This window comes from Molothrus ater, chromosome 3, assembly GCF_012460135.2.
Source record: "Molothrus ater isolate BHLD 08-10-18 breed brown headed cowbird chromosome 3, BPBGC_Mater_1.1, whole genome shotgun sequence".
In the NCBI taxonomy this organism is placed as follows: domain Eukaryota; kingdom Metazoa; phylum Chordata; class Aves; order Passeriformes; family Icteridae; genus Molothrus; species Molothrus ater.
Genome location: NC_050480.2, coordinates 52903459 through 52920909, shown reverse-complemented (window position 1 = coordinate 52920909; position 17451 = coordinate 52903459). Strand labels below are relative to the sequence as shown.

Here is a 17451-nt window from a genome sequence, read left to right as displayed (position 1 = left end):
TTTTTTCATTGTTGTATGAATTTCACTACTTCTATTACATTGTAATAAGAGTGCTAGTCCAGTGCCATGTGTCTACAAGTCTAACAGAGGAGGAAAGATGGAACAAATAATGTCCATATTTAAAGAGGAGAATTCTGAATTCAGTGAAATGGCAGAAATTTCAAGGAATTGGTTTATGTCTCTGATATTTTTTGAGACAGAGTTGACATTGCTTAACATTTCAGTATTGTGTTTAAAGTTAGTATTATGCATATATTAAACAGTTTTTTGGTTTTGCTTTTTCAAAATGCCACAGAGAACAGAAGTGTGATGCAGTGGGTAGGTTCACCAAAGCCATGGATGATGGAGTTAAAGAGCTGCTGACAGTGGGACAAGAGCACTGGAAGAGGTGTACAGGGCGTAAGTGTCCTTCTGAACTCAGCACTCATTTCTGTGGTGCTTTTCTCTCTTCTTTTTTTAATGTGTATAATTCAAGACACATCTTTAAAGAAACGCCTAAATTAACATGGGAGTTGTATGGCATTCTGGCTATTTTCAGTCTAAGAGTATAAATTGGGCAAGTTTTTTGTTAGTATGTTTGATGTGGGGCTTTTTGTTGGGTTGTGTGGGGTTTTTTTCTTTATCTCAGAAATATCTGTTCCCTGCCCATAGGTTTAAAAATACTTAAAGGTAAATAATTCTAGTAATGCAGCTAAGCCCTTGTTGGACCTGTTCTCATATATTGGTCATTTATTTGAATTTTGGTGACATGGGCAAAATAGACTTGTTTATTTGATGAAATCATATTTTCAAATAATTGCATTTTATTAACCCCTTATTTAGGATCCTTGCATGCTAGGAGGAGTGATTTAAAGATGAAATGAGTTTAAGAGAAAAAGAAAAGAAAAACCAACTTGATTCTAACTTAATTTTTAGCCCAATTCTTTATTTTTCCTATCTTGTCTCTTCCTTCCCACAGATATTTAGGGTTGCAGAACTTCACACCAAGTCCCTATGACTCTGCCTGGGCTCTAATTTCCTAGTCCACAGCAGTGTTCAGTGTTTGTGGCCACCACAAGGCAGCTATTGAAAGGAAGCAGGTACTACAGCTGAGGATCATAATAAGAAACTTCAGGGCAGGCTGTAGTGTCTGGCAACCAGAGACCTATCACATAAATCTCCTTGAATCACCTTAATTTTTTTTATACTCCTTTAAACTCCCACAAAAAACCCCAAAACATTGTCCCCAGAACTTGAAGTATATCTCCTGAGTTATGTTTTTGCCTCTTACTAATCAAACACTACAGCTAAACATTTGGGGCTGACCAGAGAGGATGAGAAGTGTAGAAGTTCCATCTCTCATGGAAGTGATTCCATTAGACTTTAGTATCTATAGGATGTTAACTTTAAATTATTCACATTTCTCAACTTTGAAGAAAGGGTTTCCTTTTACACACCACTGACCCTCCTGCTGGACAAAAATAGTCTAACACATGACAGAGCTCTAACATGGTACAGATCTTGCTTCACTAGCAAATTATACTGAGGGGAAAGTGGAGAACAGGGGAAGGAATAAGGTTCCTCAGATGAGACTAGGAAAACAGCATTGCTTTCCAGGTACAGAAGCAATGATCAAACCAAGGGCTGGCTGTGACTTGTGCTTACACTAGAAATGAAGTATTTTTTTAACTGCCAAAGTCTTCCTGAACTTACAACACTAGTGCTTTATGATACTGAATGACTTTTCTAATACTTAGAACTATTAATTAGTTAGCATACATGCAGCAACACAGTTGTGATTGTGTTTTTTTAAAATCTTAAAATTTTAAGTTTTTTTTTTAACTTTTAATTTTCCAGACATTCATACTGAATAAAAAAAAAAAAAAGACTGGTGAACTGGAACATGCAAAATTTTAGTAGTCTCTTAGGTTTTAAGTTCCCTGTCAGCTCTAGACTTGACTGTTAATCAGAAATATTTTTGGCACTTCCTGAGCAATACTTACATGCCATCCATTCAGTGAGATTTGAAATAACTGACAGTGGAAACTTCTTAAATACATGTGAAAATAAACCAAAGGTTCTTCACTAAAGTTTCCACTGGAAAACTTTAGTATCAGTGTAATGGCTGATAACAGAACTCTAGTACTCTAAATTGTACTCATAGTGTAAGACAGACCGGTTATCGTAAATAGTCTGACTTCTGGAGAAGAGCTTGATCAAAGAGAATCAATAAAATTAGGCAGTTGGGGTGGGAGGTTGGTTTGGGGGTTTGTGGTAGATTTTTATACTACACAAAGGTGTTCTTCTGTAAAAATCAGATACTGTGGGATGCTAGAACAGCTAAAAACCTTCTATATTGCCTGAGCTGTGTACCCCCTAAATACAAATATTTGATAAAACTCATACCTACTTGGGGTGTTTTTCTGCTAGCATAGGCAGCATATAAAAAATTGCTTTTGCTTTTCAGATTGCTTTTTAGGCCTCTGGAGTGGTGTTGTTCAAAGTGTTAATAATGAATGCACTCATAAATCACAGCTGATTGATGTAATTGTGATGGAGTAATTTATGCATGCATGTTCAATAAATAGATTGTAAAAAACAATTTTATTATTCAGATACTTGCATAATTTTTATATCTAGATAATCTTGGTTTTAGTGCCTTTAAATATAAAATTCATTATTTGTGGAGAGTTTAGGTATTATGGGTCTGTATAACAATCTCCTCTCTTAAAATATTAATGAGACCTATTCTTGATATCACACTGGAGCAGTTCCCCCTCTTCTTCCCCCATGAGGGGGAGGGGGGAAAAATCTCACTGTATGCATAGGAGGATTGAGCTAGAAATGCAATGAGATTTCATTTTTTTAAAAATAGCATTCACACATTGTTTCCCCAACTGTTTGTACCTTTCAAGAATCCAGATTGCAATTGCTTTATCCAGTTTTGGAGCATGTGTAGCAGGGGAGGGGGTAAAGAATAGGATTGTAAATGTGTCACTAGAGAAAATGTAAAACGTAGTTGGTTTTGACATCTGCTTCATCAAGTTTTGGAAATGCTGCAGATTTACTCTCACTTACCCATGTCAGTTTTTTGCTTTTGTTTCCCCTCTTTTCCTCATCCTTTTCCCACTTTCAGCACTACCCAAGGAATACCAGAAGATAGGAAAAGCATTGCAGAGCCTGGCACTGGTCTTCAGCACTAGTGGATACCAAGGTACTTCTATAGCTTCATTTGTACTTTGCTTAAAAAGAGGTATTTAATTACATCATGTTACATTTCTTTTTCTGAAGATCTTAATGCTTTCTTCTTTGAGGTTTAGATGTCAAACAGGGTTCTGGAAAAAATTCTAAAACCTTTCTTTTTTGTATGTTATAGGGTTTTTATGTTCTAGTCTGCAATCTTGTCTTCTCTCACTGTATAATCTTGTGGTGGGTTGGTGGTGGTGGAAGAGTTTAGTTTGATCTCTTAATATATAATCTGGTCACTGACCTAACTGACCAAACATGCTGGAGCATTTTTGTGCTATCAAGGGAAAGGAGAGAAAAATGAAAACAGCTGTCACAGAACTATTGTGTGACTTCATGATACAACAACTCCACACATTGATGGAAGACTTACTACAATATTTTATAATCCATTATGTCGGCTGGCTACTGTAGCCTTTTCTGTAGGGTTGGCTACTGTAGCCTTTTCTTGTCCTCCACCTTTGCTTCTCCTTCAAGAGCCCTAAAAAAGAGCCTGTCGTGTTAGGTATGAGGGAGGGAAAAGGAGGGCATCAATTGCTCAAAGTTTTCCTAAAATGTCATCTTTAGACCAAATTTAAAATGTTAAGCTCTATTGATGTTTTCCAGACAACTGGAAAATATTTCCTCATAGATAGAGGGTGCCTGTTGAGTCAGTTTTCCCTGAGATTCTCCTTTCAAAGGTGTTTGAGGTTTTGGGTTTTTTTCTTTTTATACTTGATAGCAAAATTACTGTGTTCTAAAACCTTAAATGCTATAGCATAGAAGCTTCCTGAAATGTTTCCTTAGAAACAGTCTTAGAAATTTTAATTGACCAGTACTTACTCTGACTACTCATCTATATCTTGCTTTATAATCTTAAAACATTTTGCCCCATAAATGATGTACTAAAATGAAACCTTCTGAAACACAGATTCTCTGCTGCTGGAAGTATTGGAAACAGGCATTGTCCCCATAGCTTTTTCTCATCTGTGTCCTGCACTGCAACAGGATGACTGCTTAGTTAGAATTGAGCATAGCGTATTGCTTAAAAGTCACTTTTGGATGTGAGAATGAAATAGGGAATTTGCATGGTTATGTATTCTTAGCATGGGTTAGAAAACTGTAAATCCTGCCTGGATAAAATCCTTAGCAAGAAGTCTTGAGAAAGAACTGAAAATTGCTTGGGTTCTAGCACGTTCTTTTGCAGGGTAAAGGGAAAACTGTATGTTATAAAGCTAGTTACAAAATTGCAGATCAGCCTTAGAAAGGAAAGCTTTGATTTGATTTCCAGCATCTTTGATTGGTATGAAAAAATTGATCCCATGATAGTTTGGGAACAAGGAAAGCATGTCTGTCTTTGCTTTTTGCCCAGTCATAGCTGGTTGCACCTCTATCTTGTTGAGAAAAGTACCCTTCCTACAGATGCCTTTGCCTTGATTCCATGTTTTGCTCTTTTCAATAACTTGTACCCTTGTATTATTTCCAAATTAATAATATATGGGATTCTTTGCATTTTAATTTGAGTTCCCAAGAAGAGAGAGCAAGTAAAATGTAGATGTGGCTTTAAATGGCTTCATCACTTCTTCTCTCACTCTGTCCTGCCTGCTGCTCATATATGGATTCACCTGATCATTCCATCAGGTATAGGTCTATGGATTAAGCAGAGTCTCTGCAAGAGATGTAAGCACCTAGATTTAAACTGACAGGGCACAGTTTTCCAGGTGTCTGTGTATAAAGAGGACACATTGCTTCCAATGAAGAAATAGTAGCTAAGCTGAGTATAATATATGATTTTTCTGGACTGTCAATAAAGAGGAATGGCTCATTCAGCCATGCTTAAGGACATGCAGTTCAGTTTCTGTTGGGAGCTGAATCTCTTCATCTTTTGCTTTTTTTTATTTGGTTGGGTTGGTTTTTTAGATTTCTTGTAATACTAGTGTTCCGAAAGTTTAAGCATATAGGCCACTGATGATTGCAATGACAGAATTGATGACAGAAACATTTCTAGCTACTGGTAGCTGACTTCTGACGTACTGCATTTACTGTTTAGTTGTTCATTTGCATAGTTAGGATGAGATGTATCTATTGCCTGTACCACTTTCATCAGTGATGCCTTGCTCTGCAAAGCTTTTTGTGTAGTGATATCTTCTGCCTTCTCTTCTAATTTCCAGCCTAAAATATTTAAGACTGCACCAGCCAAGATACACTTGTTGATCTGACTCTAGCTCTTTTTCTCATGCTACAGAATGAGCCTTATCTATTTATTGTCAGCCCAAGAGTGTTAGGGATCTGTCCCCAGTATTTGCAGAGGCAAGGGTACCTTTAAAACTATTAAGGACGCGCTGAGAGGTTCTGATTTAACTTGGGTATGGGCTTATGTACTATCCAGTTGGTTCCAAGAATGTGCACTTACAAGCATGATCCTGGTCCAAAAATGCATATTGGACAGTACCAGAACATGCCTGGAAGTGTCCTGCAGCCTGGCAATGTGTTGCCTATGCTACTGTGTCACAGGATATTCTAAGGTTAACACAGCCTTAAATAGCATGGCTTCTCTTTTGCGGCACCAAATCTGGAGGAGTCCTTCTCCTATATTAAGAAAATGTGAATGACTGGTATGCCATTCAACCGTAGTAAACTCTCCTAATCCTACATCACCCCTCAGGAATTCTGTTAGGCAGTTACACACAAGTTTCGCTATCCTGTCAGCTAGCAACAGGCAAATCCTGCTTTGCAAGCTGCTTGTGTGCTGAACTTATCAGTTTGAGGTGTACTTATCAAGAAAAGCTTTGCTGCATTTGCTGCTAGTAAATCAAATTTTGTGAGTTTTCCTACTGAATTATATTGAAATGTACTTTGAAAGAAAAGAAAACAAAAATACTTCTTGACAAAAAAAATTTGTCTGTCCCAGTCAAGACTTGGAGTATTAGTTCTCCCAATATCTCTGGATGTATTCCTTCTGAAATGATTTTCACTGGCATTTACCAAGCAGTTGAACTGCTGAGAGATGTTCTATTAAACATCTCCAAAAGGCTCCTCATAGTTTTATGTCTTTCTTAATCTCCTTGTGACAGTATGAAGACTGTAAATCAATGAAAATACCTGTTTCTCCTTGTGGTTGGGTTGATCTGTGGAATATTAATTCCATTTTAATGCTCTTTTTATAGCTACCTTCAGTCAATGCTTTTAGGCCCCCTCTGTTTCTTCTGGAGATACATGTACTCAACACTAAACATAATTTTGTTATAAATGTTAGCAACGTTTGGGGCTTTCTGCGATTCCATTGATTAATGGACCCCTGACATCCTGATGTATCCTTGCACTGGGAGCCAACTCAGCTTTCACAGACTGAGTTAAGAAGGCAATTCCCAGCTTTGCATTGGTTCAGAAGCTGAGAATGCTAAAAATTAAAGATGATTGGTTTTGGGAGGGTTTGTCTAGATCCTTTGAAGCTCTCATCTACGCAGGTTCCTTGAGTGAGTACAGAAGGGGAGGATTTTGTTGTTCAACTTAAATATACATACATACTCTCCCTCTTTTTTTTTTTTTTTGGGTCAGATATGGAAAGTTACCATATTTTATGGCATTATAAAATGAACAGCAAACATCTAGACCAATGTAGCTTCTGACTCTGAAGCCACACCATGTTTTATCCCAAAATCTAGGAGTCAGTTGCCTAAGCAGCACTTACTTCACCGTTACTTCTGAGCACACAAAAGAACTCTGAAATACTGAAAATACTTAAGTCTTAAGCCTGAAATAATAAAATTAACCACCTTCCATTTTTTTTATTGTTTTACAAAAAGGTGAAGATATGTAATGAATAATGAATTGTGTACCTCTTGAGTCTCACAATGGGAATTAGTCTTGGTGGCTTTATTTTTATTTTATCCTAACAGGCCCAAATAGGAGAAAAATAATGATTTGTTTAGCAGTGTTTTTGTTACTGGACTGATTAGTTCTTAGGATTGGTCACTTTGCCTCACAGCTTTTTGACTTTATGAAAATAATCTAATGGAAAGTAGGAATTGATTGATAGAACTGAAGCAACATTCAGTCATTACCTTGTTTCCTTAAGGAGATGTTAAAATGTAGATTAGACCATATGTTGTAGTAAAACAAGATACTTTAATGCTCAGATTAATCATTAATGAAATCTATGGTACTTTTCAATTAAGTCACTGATTAATATCTGTAGAATAAAATCAAAAAGTTCATAAAAGACTAACCACTGCCTAATATCAAGACATGTCTGAAAGCATAAGAAAACTCTTTTTTTCTTAAACTAAAGTTTGATATCTGCAAACTATACCTTCGCCTTTCTACTCTCTACCTCAATTTGCTTTCTGTACTGTTGACTACATGCTTTGGACAAGCTAACGTGGATGGGAAGGTGAAGTTGCATGAAAGATACAAGAATGTAAGGCTTGTTTCCATCTTTGTCCCACATAGCCTGTCCTATTAGTAATACAGTGTTATGAGTGCTTGTGCTGTTGTCTAGCTTAGGATTTATGGTGATGTTTGTATTGTTAAGCATAGATTGTAGGGTCCTTTGATCTGTTTTATATGAGGATGAAAGTTAGAAACTCACTCTGAAAACCAGTGATTTTTACAGAGCTTGAAAATATTGTCTAAGAGTTCTCTAAAAGATCAGAAGTCTTGTTGTCCAGGAAAAAAGTTACTTGAGCCTCCTTTTGCTTCTCTGACTGTTGAATAGTTATGGTCCAGGACTGTCAGAGAGCTCAGGGGTAGTAGCACATCAGCTTTGTCAGTCCATCTTTTGTAACCCTCCTCATTCTTCCTTCCTATCCATCCTGGTAGACTTCCTGTTGCCCCATGTGGAGGAATACCTGTGTATTTAAACTGCATAAAATAATTAAATGTGGAAGTAAGTAGTGCTAGTACTGTGGTAGAACATTAATTTTCTACAAGATCGTTAGTTTTCCTCCTTTAATGTTTTAAAAAATTCTTTATTTCTGCTGGTTATAAAAGGATGGCTAGCTATTTATTATTGTAAATAGACTATTTTATAAATTTGCCTTGAATCAAGGCAAGTTTCTTGTTGTAATTGACCTACTGTAATTTGAACACTGATGCTTACTTCTAGGAGAATCCGATCTCAATGGAGCAATAACAGAAGCAGGGAAAACTTATGAAGAAATTGCCAGTCTTGTAGCAGATCAGGTAGGAGTATTACCAATGCAATGGCATAGTGTGTACAAACATATCACCTGTTTGGATTTCTTCTGACTTTTCTTTTTTCCTCTTCGATTAAAACACAGCTGATAGTGCTATAGACCAATTAAATTGCTATTAACACTTTTAAATGCATTATCATCTTCTTTTCTACTCTGTGTCAGGTCAGGGGGAATGTGATGAGAGGGCATTTCTGTTGGTCAGAAAGCCCACATTCTGGTTTCTTAAATACTAAAATGATTGGTCTTTAAATGTCTTCATTTTTTGTTTCTGTGAACTATCTTCATTACTGATACAAAAGAATGGTATTTAATCGATTAAAGGACAGAGTTTCTGCCTTCCCTCTGCATTCCCCAAATATCTACAGGATCCAGATTTTGCTGTTGCTCCATGTGGGGGAATACCTATGTACTGAACCTGCTCCATTGCCTTTACATGCAGTTGCCTGCTTTAGTAAAAATCTGGCCTAAATAAACCTTGATTGGTATTCAAGACATGCATTGATGCTTAGCATGTTACAGTTAAAGTCTCAAAAATGCAGATCCTCTTTATCTCAAGGCTGAGTCTGAAATTTCTTAAGACACCTTTCCACTTTGACACCTAAGGAGATGCACCTGTGCATGTACATATTTGTATATGTAATGAGAGACTGCACTGGAAACTCTTCTTGGGTGAAAAGGCAAAACCCCATCACTTCATGAGCTAGTGTTAAAAGAACAGAGGCATCTGCACAATGATGCTCAGTGCCTTACTCTAAAAAGCTTATCTTTTTTAAAAAACCCTTTTCATAGATGAAAAACTTGCATAAACAATTAATATTTTGGTTTGTTTTTTCCTGATTGCTTCCTTCCCTTTTTTCCCCTTTGCCCTTTCTTGGCATCATAGTTTCTTTTCTATGATGTTAATTTGCCACAGATACTTTTACTTACGATTATGCTTTGTTTATTAGCCAAAGAAAGATCTTCACTTTTTGATGGAAACAAATCATGAATATAAGGGATTTCTTGGTTGCTTCCCTGATATCATAGCAGCTCATAAGGTATGTGATGAGCCTTTCTTTTTAAGGGCTGGGCAGTGGGGACACAAGCAAAAGGGGTGGTATGTTACCTTGCATTTGTGCAGCAGCCTGGCCCCTGCTGCTGAAACACTGGAAGTTTCTGTGAAACCGGTGTGTTGATTTTTAAAATAAGAAGTACTTAGAGGGAAGGAAAACTAGAATTTCTCTCAGGAATATCATGACTTTCTGCCATAGTAGAGCATGATTTTCTTCAGGTTGACTTCATTTCCCAGTGGGGTGAATAGCAGTAGTGTAAATTTGTAATATTTGAGCCTTATGTGATAGTTGATAATAAAACCATATGAGTATTGTACGAAAACTTGTGGACACTTGTGTGGCTGGCTTGCTGATATGTGATAAATAATCATGCACTGCATTGAAGTTTCTTTAATATCAAAACCCAGAAATCAGAGCTAAGCTCTAACATTTCTGGGGGGGGAAAAAAACCAAACAAAATACCAGCAACAAAACCCAACCATTTTGTTCTCTGTAATACAAAAGCCACAGTGTATAGTTTTGGATATTCTGTTTTGTTTTAGAGTTTTCCTTATGGTCTGCTGCAATGTATTTAAGGAAACTAAATATTGTGAAGTATTAAAACAAGTGCACAAATATGTGAGGTTAGGGGTTTTTTTGATCACTTGAAGTGTTAAATGTATAGAACAAGAACATAAGAATATACTTCTAAGAGCAACAAAGAAAAGCATATCAGATATGTGTATTCTTTTTTCAGGACATTTGCAGTCCTTCATCCCACAGAATCACTGGGGGGAAATACCAAAAAAGGAGAAGAAATATTTTTAAAACTTGAAACATAAGCCTACTGCCAAGAGATATGTAAATAGATTCTCTTGCATGTTGTTTGGCACAAAAACATTGTGTAGGGGAAGCATATCTTTTTATGCTCGTTATCTATGTGACTCGAGAATTTTCCTGAATCAATGGCTATACATTGCATTGAGTTGTAGTCTCTTGAAAAACAGTGTTGTGTTGCCTTCTCTTGTAAAATGTGCAAAGATGGTTCTACAAGCTTTTGGATGTCAGTTACGTTGGTAATCTGTAATTTGAAACTTGGTCCATCTGTCCTTTTTGTATATATTCTTGTGTATTACTGCCTGTACCAAACTCAGTTTGCTGATGAGTCTGATCATGCCTATGTTTGAAGTCACTTTTTGCAAGGACTCTTGGAATCAATAAAGTGAAATAACAAACTTTGGATGAAAATGTGAGAAGGCAAGATCAATCATTTTGTGTACGTATGTGTACTGAATGCAAACTCAAAATGTAGCTAGTGGCATTTTAGATTACTATGAACACCCCTAAGTTGACTACTCTTTTAACCTTTCTGCATTTGGTTTCTACAGGGAGCAATAGAACGAGTGAAGGAAAGTGACAAGTTAGTTGCAACCAGTAAAATAACGCCACAAGACAAACAGAACATGGTGAAACGTGTGAGCACCATGGCTTATGCACTACAAGGTAAACCAAATTATCAGCTAAATGGCAGTGTTGTAGACCTCTGAAGGACTTCTGTTAAGCAGCATACTTTGAAAGAAAATCTTTTGCTACCAGGAATAAAACCTGGGCATGGGTTATTTGTGGGGGCTTTTTTGTGACCTGCTTAGATTTTTCTAAATTGCAGTTATTTTGCCTCTCCCTTTTTTTTTTTTAATCTCACATTGCTATTGCATAAGACACATATTTTGAAAATGCAATTTAAAAACCCCAAAACAACTTCCCCAGGCTGATTCTTTGATTTGAAAGTAATGTCTCAAATTAAAAGCATGTACTCTGGTGCAAGAATCAGGTCATCATTAGCAGAAGTGTTTTTCTGACTTTTAGTTTAGTCAGACATGAATCCATCTCCCAGCTGAGATTCGTGTTCTTTTGGATAAGATCTTTGTTTCCTGGATGTTTTTTGAATGATCTTTTTTCCTCTTTCGGTTAGAGGTGTTGTAAATATAAGGTGCAGCACACTGCACTAGAAAAACTGGGGAAGTGAGTAGTCAGGGCTCAGTCCTGCAGGATATCAAGCCATTAAGTGCATCCTGTTACTGACTTCAATGAGATTACTCATTACTGAGGGGGTTGCATCATTTTTAGATGATTTAAAGACAAGAGTACTCGATATATTATGTGACGAAGTCAGAGCAGCACACAAAATTGATTTTAAAAACAACCTCATCTCCTAAGAAAACTCCTCATCTCCTTCCTCTTAGTCACAGTGACGCAAGAGGATTGTGTTTTATGTGTGGTAATTGTGGAAGAGACCTCTAGGATGACTTTTACAATGTAGCATATTTCTTCTCCCTCCACTGATATCCCAAAATATATTTTAAAACTTCTTTCAGCCATAAGCTGTGATCTGAGATGTAGAAATTGAGGTAAGGTGTTACAGATTCAGTAATACTGTTTCTCAGGTATCTATTGAAACAGCATAAGTCAAGAAGGAGTCACACACTACTGGTTGTATCTTTTTTGTTGAGCTAAGTATTTACCGTAAGCTGTTGGCTTACAATTTAATATCTATACCCTTGGAAATCTGAAAGTCCAAGCCAAAATTTTGTTGGAAAGCCTTCAGGAAGGAACATTTACCTCAGTAGAAGAAAGCCCTGCTTGTATTTTTTATCGAATCTTTGTGCACCTGAGTATTATAATACAAGAACCTGGCTTTGTCCAGGAAGCACCCAGGTTGGTGTGTAATTGACCCCCTACCAATCTGACAAACAACTCCAGTATAACTTGAGTGCTGCAAGCAGAACAGGTTGTGGAAGCATGAGAACAGTCCTCCCCTGCTGGCAGGGCTGGACACTGAGCTTGCTACGGAGTAACTAACTTGAACTGAGTGAAACTCTTCCAAATTATAAATGCTTCTGTTAAATAATTTGTCTCCTGGGTCTGCTTGCAGCTGAGATGAATCACTTCCACAGTAACCGGATCTATGACTACAACAGCGTCATTCGTCTCTATCTGGAGCAGCAGGCGCAGTTCTATGAAACGGTAAGGGACAGGGCTTCAGCACTGCTGGCTTGGCATGTACTGTGCTGCTGCTTTTATAGGAAATGCAGGCTTTAATCCATGCTCCCACAGAGCACATATTTGAAGAATTGTACAAAAAATTGTAAAAGGAATTGTACAAAAACCCGAGAACTGAAAGAATGAGTTAAAATATTTTCCTATAGATACTGTCTTATGTACATGATTGTTACAATTAATCCAGGAGAACTAAGAACCACTGTTCAGAAACCACATTGTTGATGGCTTGACTTTTTTCTTCCCCCCAATGCTGGTACTAGGGTTACAAAGAATTTTAGTTCTCTGATGTGTAGTAAACAAGGCCTGCTTACAGGACTTCTGCTGCACTGAACAGAACAATAAAACATTTCAACAAAACTTTCCTCCATAGGATGGGAGTGAGAAGGGAAACTTTTGTGATTTAAAGCCTGATGTATACAAGTGTGGGGCAGGAGGGACAGGAATGTTTCAGGTGACATTAAATATTTTAAATCTGAGCACTCTCCCTACCACTGTAGTTCTTATTTGACAATGTTCTCATGCATGAATCCTTTGTGATTTTTAAAAAATAAACCAAGAACAAGCTTTCTAATGTGATGTGCTGATAAAACATTTGGGTTTGAATGTGCTGCAGCCTGACTTCTATCACTAAAAGGAGTCTCATGAGTAACTGGTGCCCCTTCACAGCCATGAAAGTTGCCAGTGGAGCTTCAGAGGTATCTTCAGTGGATGACAACTGTAGGTCCCCCATCAGGTCACTTCGCCTACTTTCCTTGAAACATCTGGTGGGGTTAGGCTTAGGTTGCCCCTTACCATCATTCAGCCTCTTGTGCAGTCTATTTCAGTCCTTCTGGTTGCAGCCTCACCAGTTTTCTTCTACTAATGCTCTCTCCCTCAGTACATGTTCATGTGTGGGGTCATGGCTACCATGAGAACTGTGGGGAGTGCACAGGAGCTCTGTTTTGATATTTCAGCCTTGCTTCAGCAGGGAAGTGGGTTTCCTGGAAAATCTGGCTTTGTTCCTGTAGCTCTCTGGTGCAGTGCAGTGCTAGACAGGCAGAATAACAGCCCTGCCTACAATGCTTTCTCCAACACAACTGGAGCAGTGAAAGTACCAAATTAACAAGGCAGAAAGTGTATGTATGAGAGGTCTTTATAATGGAAAGTTTTGAGAGTCCTGCATACGCAAAACCTGCAGTAATGCCTGCAGTTTTTTATCACATGAGGGAACACCTAATTTCTTAGCCTGCAATCATATTCCTGCACAGTGTAAAGCAACTACATATTAAATACCTTCTGTTTCTTTGTTTCAGATTGCACAGAAGCTGAGGCAGGCACTCAGCCGCTTTCCTGTGATGTAGAGAATAAGGAGTATTCAACAATACAGAACAACTCCAAAGTGCTTTTCTGATGTGGGGGCAATGCTAATAAAAACTTGTTAGCCTTTGCAAAAAAAAAATCGCAAGAAACCCCAAACCAACAAGAATCAGTTGTTAAAAAAGTATTATTTCAAATTTTACTTTATCAGCCTAGATCATACAATAAGGCTCTCCTGTCTTGAAAGCTCTTCCATTTATATCATTATTTAAATAAAAACAGCTGGGTAATGCTGTCAGTTATAGGGATCTAAATTATCAAACTGATATGTTGCCATGGACTTCACGAAGACTTGTCTATCAGATGTTATTCCAAAAACTCTGCATCAACACCAGAGTGACATATTTGTAGCTTTTTTTTTTAATGGGAAAGCAGACAAACTTAAGAAAATGACCTAATACTCATTATATTCAGTTGGGCTCTCCAGCAATTCAGTAACCAGGAGGAATTATATTCATGTAAGTTTCTGGCACATGTTTGTGATATCTCCTGAATGAACGCTTTGTTCTTAAGTTTTGCTTCCCATATGCAGCCATGGCATCCTGCTCCCAGTATGACTTCTGGTAAATATAAATCATTCTTCCCTCTCTTCTTTTTCCTTCTAACTAAATCTTGTTCTTGTGGCATACCACCTCAGAGCTTATGTCAGGCTCACTTTTTCACTATGCACTGTGTAAGAAGACAAAGTACAAACAAAGAACGAGCCATTCAGGAAAGTGTGAAAAACAGTTTTCCATACCAGCACTTTGACACCCCCAATGTTATGCCATAAGGCACTGGTGTTTCTCAGTGCTGTACAGGGCCAGCTTCCCCTCTGACGGTTTGTAGTGTTTCAGCAGTGGGGACAGTGCCACTTCTAACCCCAACTAGTAGACATCCCCAAATTCCAGCTAAGCTCAGGTCTTCGTGTAGTAGTATGGTGTGCTGTTGGTTCAGGTTAACTTTTTGTTGCCTTCTAATGCAAACTCAAAGGTGACAAAAGTACTGAATAACATCATTAGTTATTACACAAACTGTTCTTTGATCATCATCTTTTATCAAGTGACTCAGTATCCTCTTCGATACTACTGAAATACCATTTGAGGCCTTGGCTTTTCACAGAATCAAACCAAAAAAAGCCACCACCAACTCTGTTCAGAATGGGCACCAAGTACAGTAATTCAATTCTTGCCATAGGCAAGCAGAAAAGCCAAAACACAGTTTCTACTAAAATGTGCCTAGAAAATAAATATTTTCGTTAAAAAAAAAAAAAAAACAACTAAAAAGGCATTTTACCAATAAGCCATTCTAAGTGACGGGTACATTCTGCCAGTTCAATAGTTGCCTTACTCTGTTTTGCATTGGTGTTACTTTTCTGTGCTAGAAGGAAAATCTGGGTCTGCCTGAATAACCTGAAACCAAACCAAGCCAGACTAGGCCTAAGTCTAGATGCTTCTTAGTGTCACGAATTTTGTTCACCTTTTATAAACCTTGTCTTTTTCTCCTCCCAGTTTTAGTTTGCTTCCAAAATTCCATAGTGCAGTGTTGTTTGATACAGCCATTTAAATATGTACAAATTGTAAAGAATGTGTATAAATGTTTTACACCAAATGTAAGATCTGCTTGCATGTAGAAGCAGCTTATATAATAAATTGTTACAATATGTACAGTAAATTCTGAAATCACTTTTTCAAGCCAGCATTTTTTTAGCATTTGTATATTCACTTTTTGGTAATGAAATCTCTTTGTAACAGACTCTACATTTGGGAGGGGGAAGGGGGTTCTTTTTACCAATCCTTAAATAGTTCCATATGCACTAAAGTTGAAAGCTCTTTATCTTGAATAGATTGTTTTGGAATCTTAAGTGTAAGCTCTGCATTCCTAGTGCAGGGAAGCTATGACAGTAGCAACTGTGTCAGATGCAACATTTTGGCAAAAAAAAAAAAGAAAAACTGTTTAAAGATTTCTAGTAAAATGAAGTTAAACTGATAATAAATATTTATGTATATCCACCAGACTATTTTATCTTTTTTTTTTTAAATCATCATGTTGGTTTTTAACAGGGTGAATGTAGTATGAGGCAAATCCTCCCTGTAGCTTTTCACCAGCTTACACATGGGCCAGCTGAGGAATGAGGAAGCATCCGTGTGTCTTCCATAAAGCAGGCATCCCAACTGGATGGCATAATAGTGCTAGTGACTGCAAACCAGCAAAGGCTACGCATATGTTGTAAGCTTTCTTTATTCAGGTCAGTCCAGCTCATGGCTGATGGAACCCTCCTGACTGCAAATAAGTAGTAGAGCACAGTGCTACTGTGTGTTCCTGGCTTTGTGTCAGCATGGTGTTGACCCAGAATAGAAATTTGATTGTCTTTGATATTTGTTTTTTAAATTAGACATGAATAGTGGCAGAGTTTAATTGCATGGGTTGGGGGTAACAGAAAATGTGCACACTAAAGATGTAGTCATAAAAGAGAAATAGCAAGTTAGTGCAAGGCTTGAGCAGTGCTCTCCTGTGTTTTGTTTGTCATAGCTGAATAATTAGTCTGCAGCATCCACAGCCTTACTACTGTTTCCTGGCTTATGTTTTCCTTCCAGGGAGAGCCAAACACTGGCATTAGCCCAGTGACTTCATAAAAGACATCAACTGCCCAAGCTCTTGGGTTTAACTTTATACTTTAATTGCTTATTCTGTTACTGCAACTACATCCATTTTTTTAAAATAAAATGTAGCTGTACAGAGAGGAAGGATACCTGCATTTCTTGTTTGCAGTCCAACATGGAATTAGACTGCAGCAGTAGACTCTGTTATAGGGTGTGGTTTTGGAAGTGTACTGTTGACTGCAATTAGAGAGTTCTTCAATAAGTCCTAATTTTACATAAGTATGGAAATTTTTACGCTCCTGAGCAGTTCCTGTTTTGTCAGAAAATAACTACCATAACATACACTAGATTCTGTAAATCCTAATTAAATAATACATCAATTTTACTGCTACCAAAATTAGTCTAGTTGAGGCTCTTAGAAGGAATTCAGACTATAACAGCCTTGTAAAGAAAACTCTCACAAAGGAAGAGATGCATCTCTTGTGTGGTGGCTTAGTTTGACATGCACCAGACACTCTGCCAGTCTGGACTGGCCAAAATTACTCCCTCCACAGGCTCAGGAAGTGCAATCCAGCAGCAAGGGGAGCATTCACTAGGCAGGTGTCCTGCCACTGGTGCTTCTGCTTTTTGTAGGACTTTCCATGAAGACTGTGCGCGTGCACTGGCAGGCCGGTTAGTTGGCAAGGGGCGGGGGGGTCTTTGGTCACTGCTTTTTTTTCACATACTTTCCTATAACTCTTCTGATAAAATTATTGCTAACACCTGAGGTCACCACTTGAGCAGAAAAAACCCTTTTTCCTGTCTAAGCAACCCTAAAAAAAGCAACCTTACAGAATTAGAAATATATTGACTGGCTGGTGACCAATCCACCCATTCTGTCACGTAACTGGCAATGTCAGTTATACCCATGCTGTTCTAAAGAACATCTGAGTCACAACTTGGATCAGCTGTTTTTCCCTTTTTTTTTCTCCCATGACTCTTTGCACATGAGTTGTGACTCTGAGATTTTGCAGTATTTAA

At 37.7% G+C, this 17451-nt stretch overlaps 1 protein-coding gene across 3 annotated transcripts in view; it reads left to right on the top strand.

The window, feature by feature from the left end:
• SNX9 (sorting nexin 9) overlaps positions 1–15845 on the top strand; it is a 61696-nt gene extending 45851 nt beyond the window's left edge. For 2 of the 3 annotated variants that reach the window (XM_036380683.2, XM_036380682.2), the window contains exons 12-18: positions 296–399; positions 3116–3193; positions 8312–8388; positions 9350–9439; positions 10822–10936; positions 12366–12457; positions 13786–15845. In XM_036380683.2, coding sequence (XP_036236576.1) covers positions 296–399; positions 3116–3193; positions 8312–8388; positions 9350–9439; positions 10822–10936; positions 12366–12457; positions 13786–13833 — 604 coding nt within the window. In that variant the 3' untranslated portion in view covers positions 13834–15845. Of the gene's footprint in view, positions 1–295; positions 400–3115; positions 3194–8311; positions 8389–9349; positions 9440–10190; positions 10937–12365; positions 12458–13785 lie in introns of those variants that run through there. The other variant, XM_036380684.2, reaches the window with a different exon arrangement.
• Positions 15846–17451: the final 1606 nt, after the last annotated feature.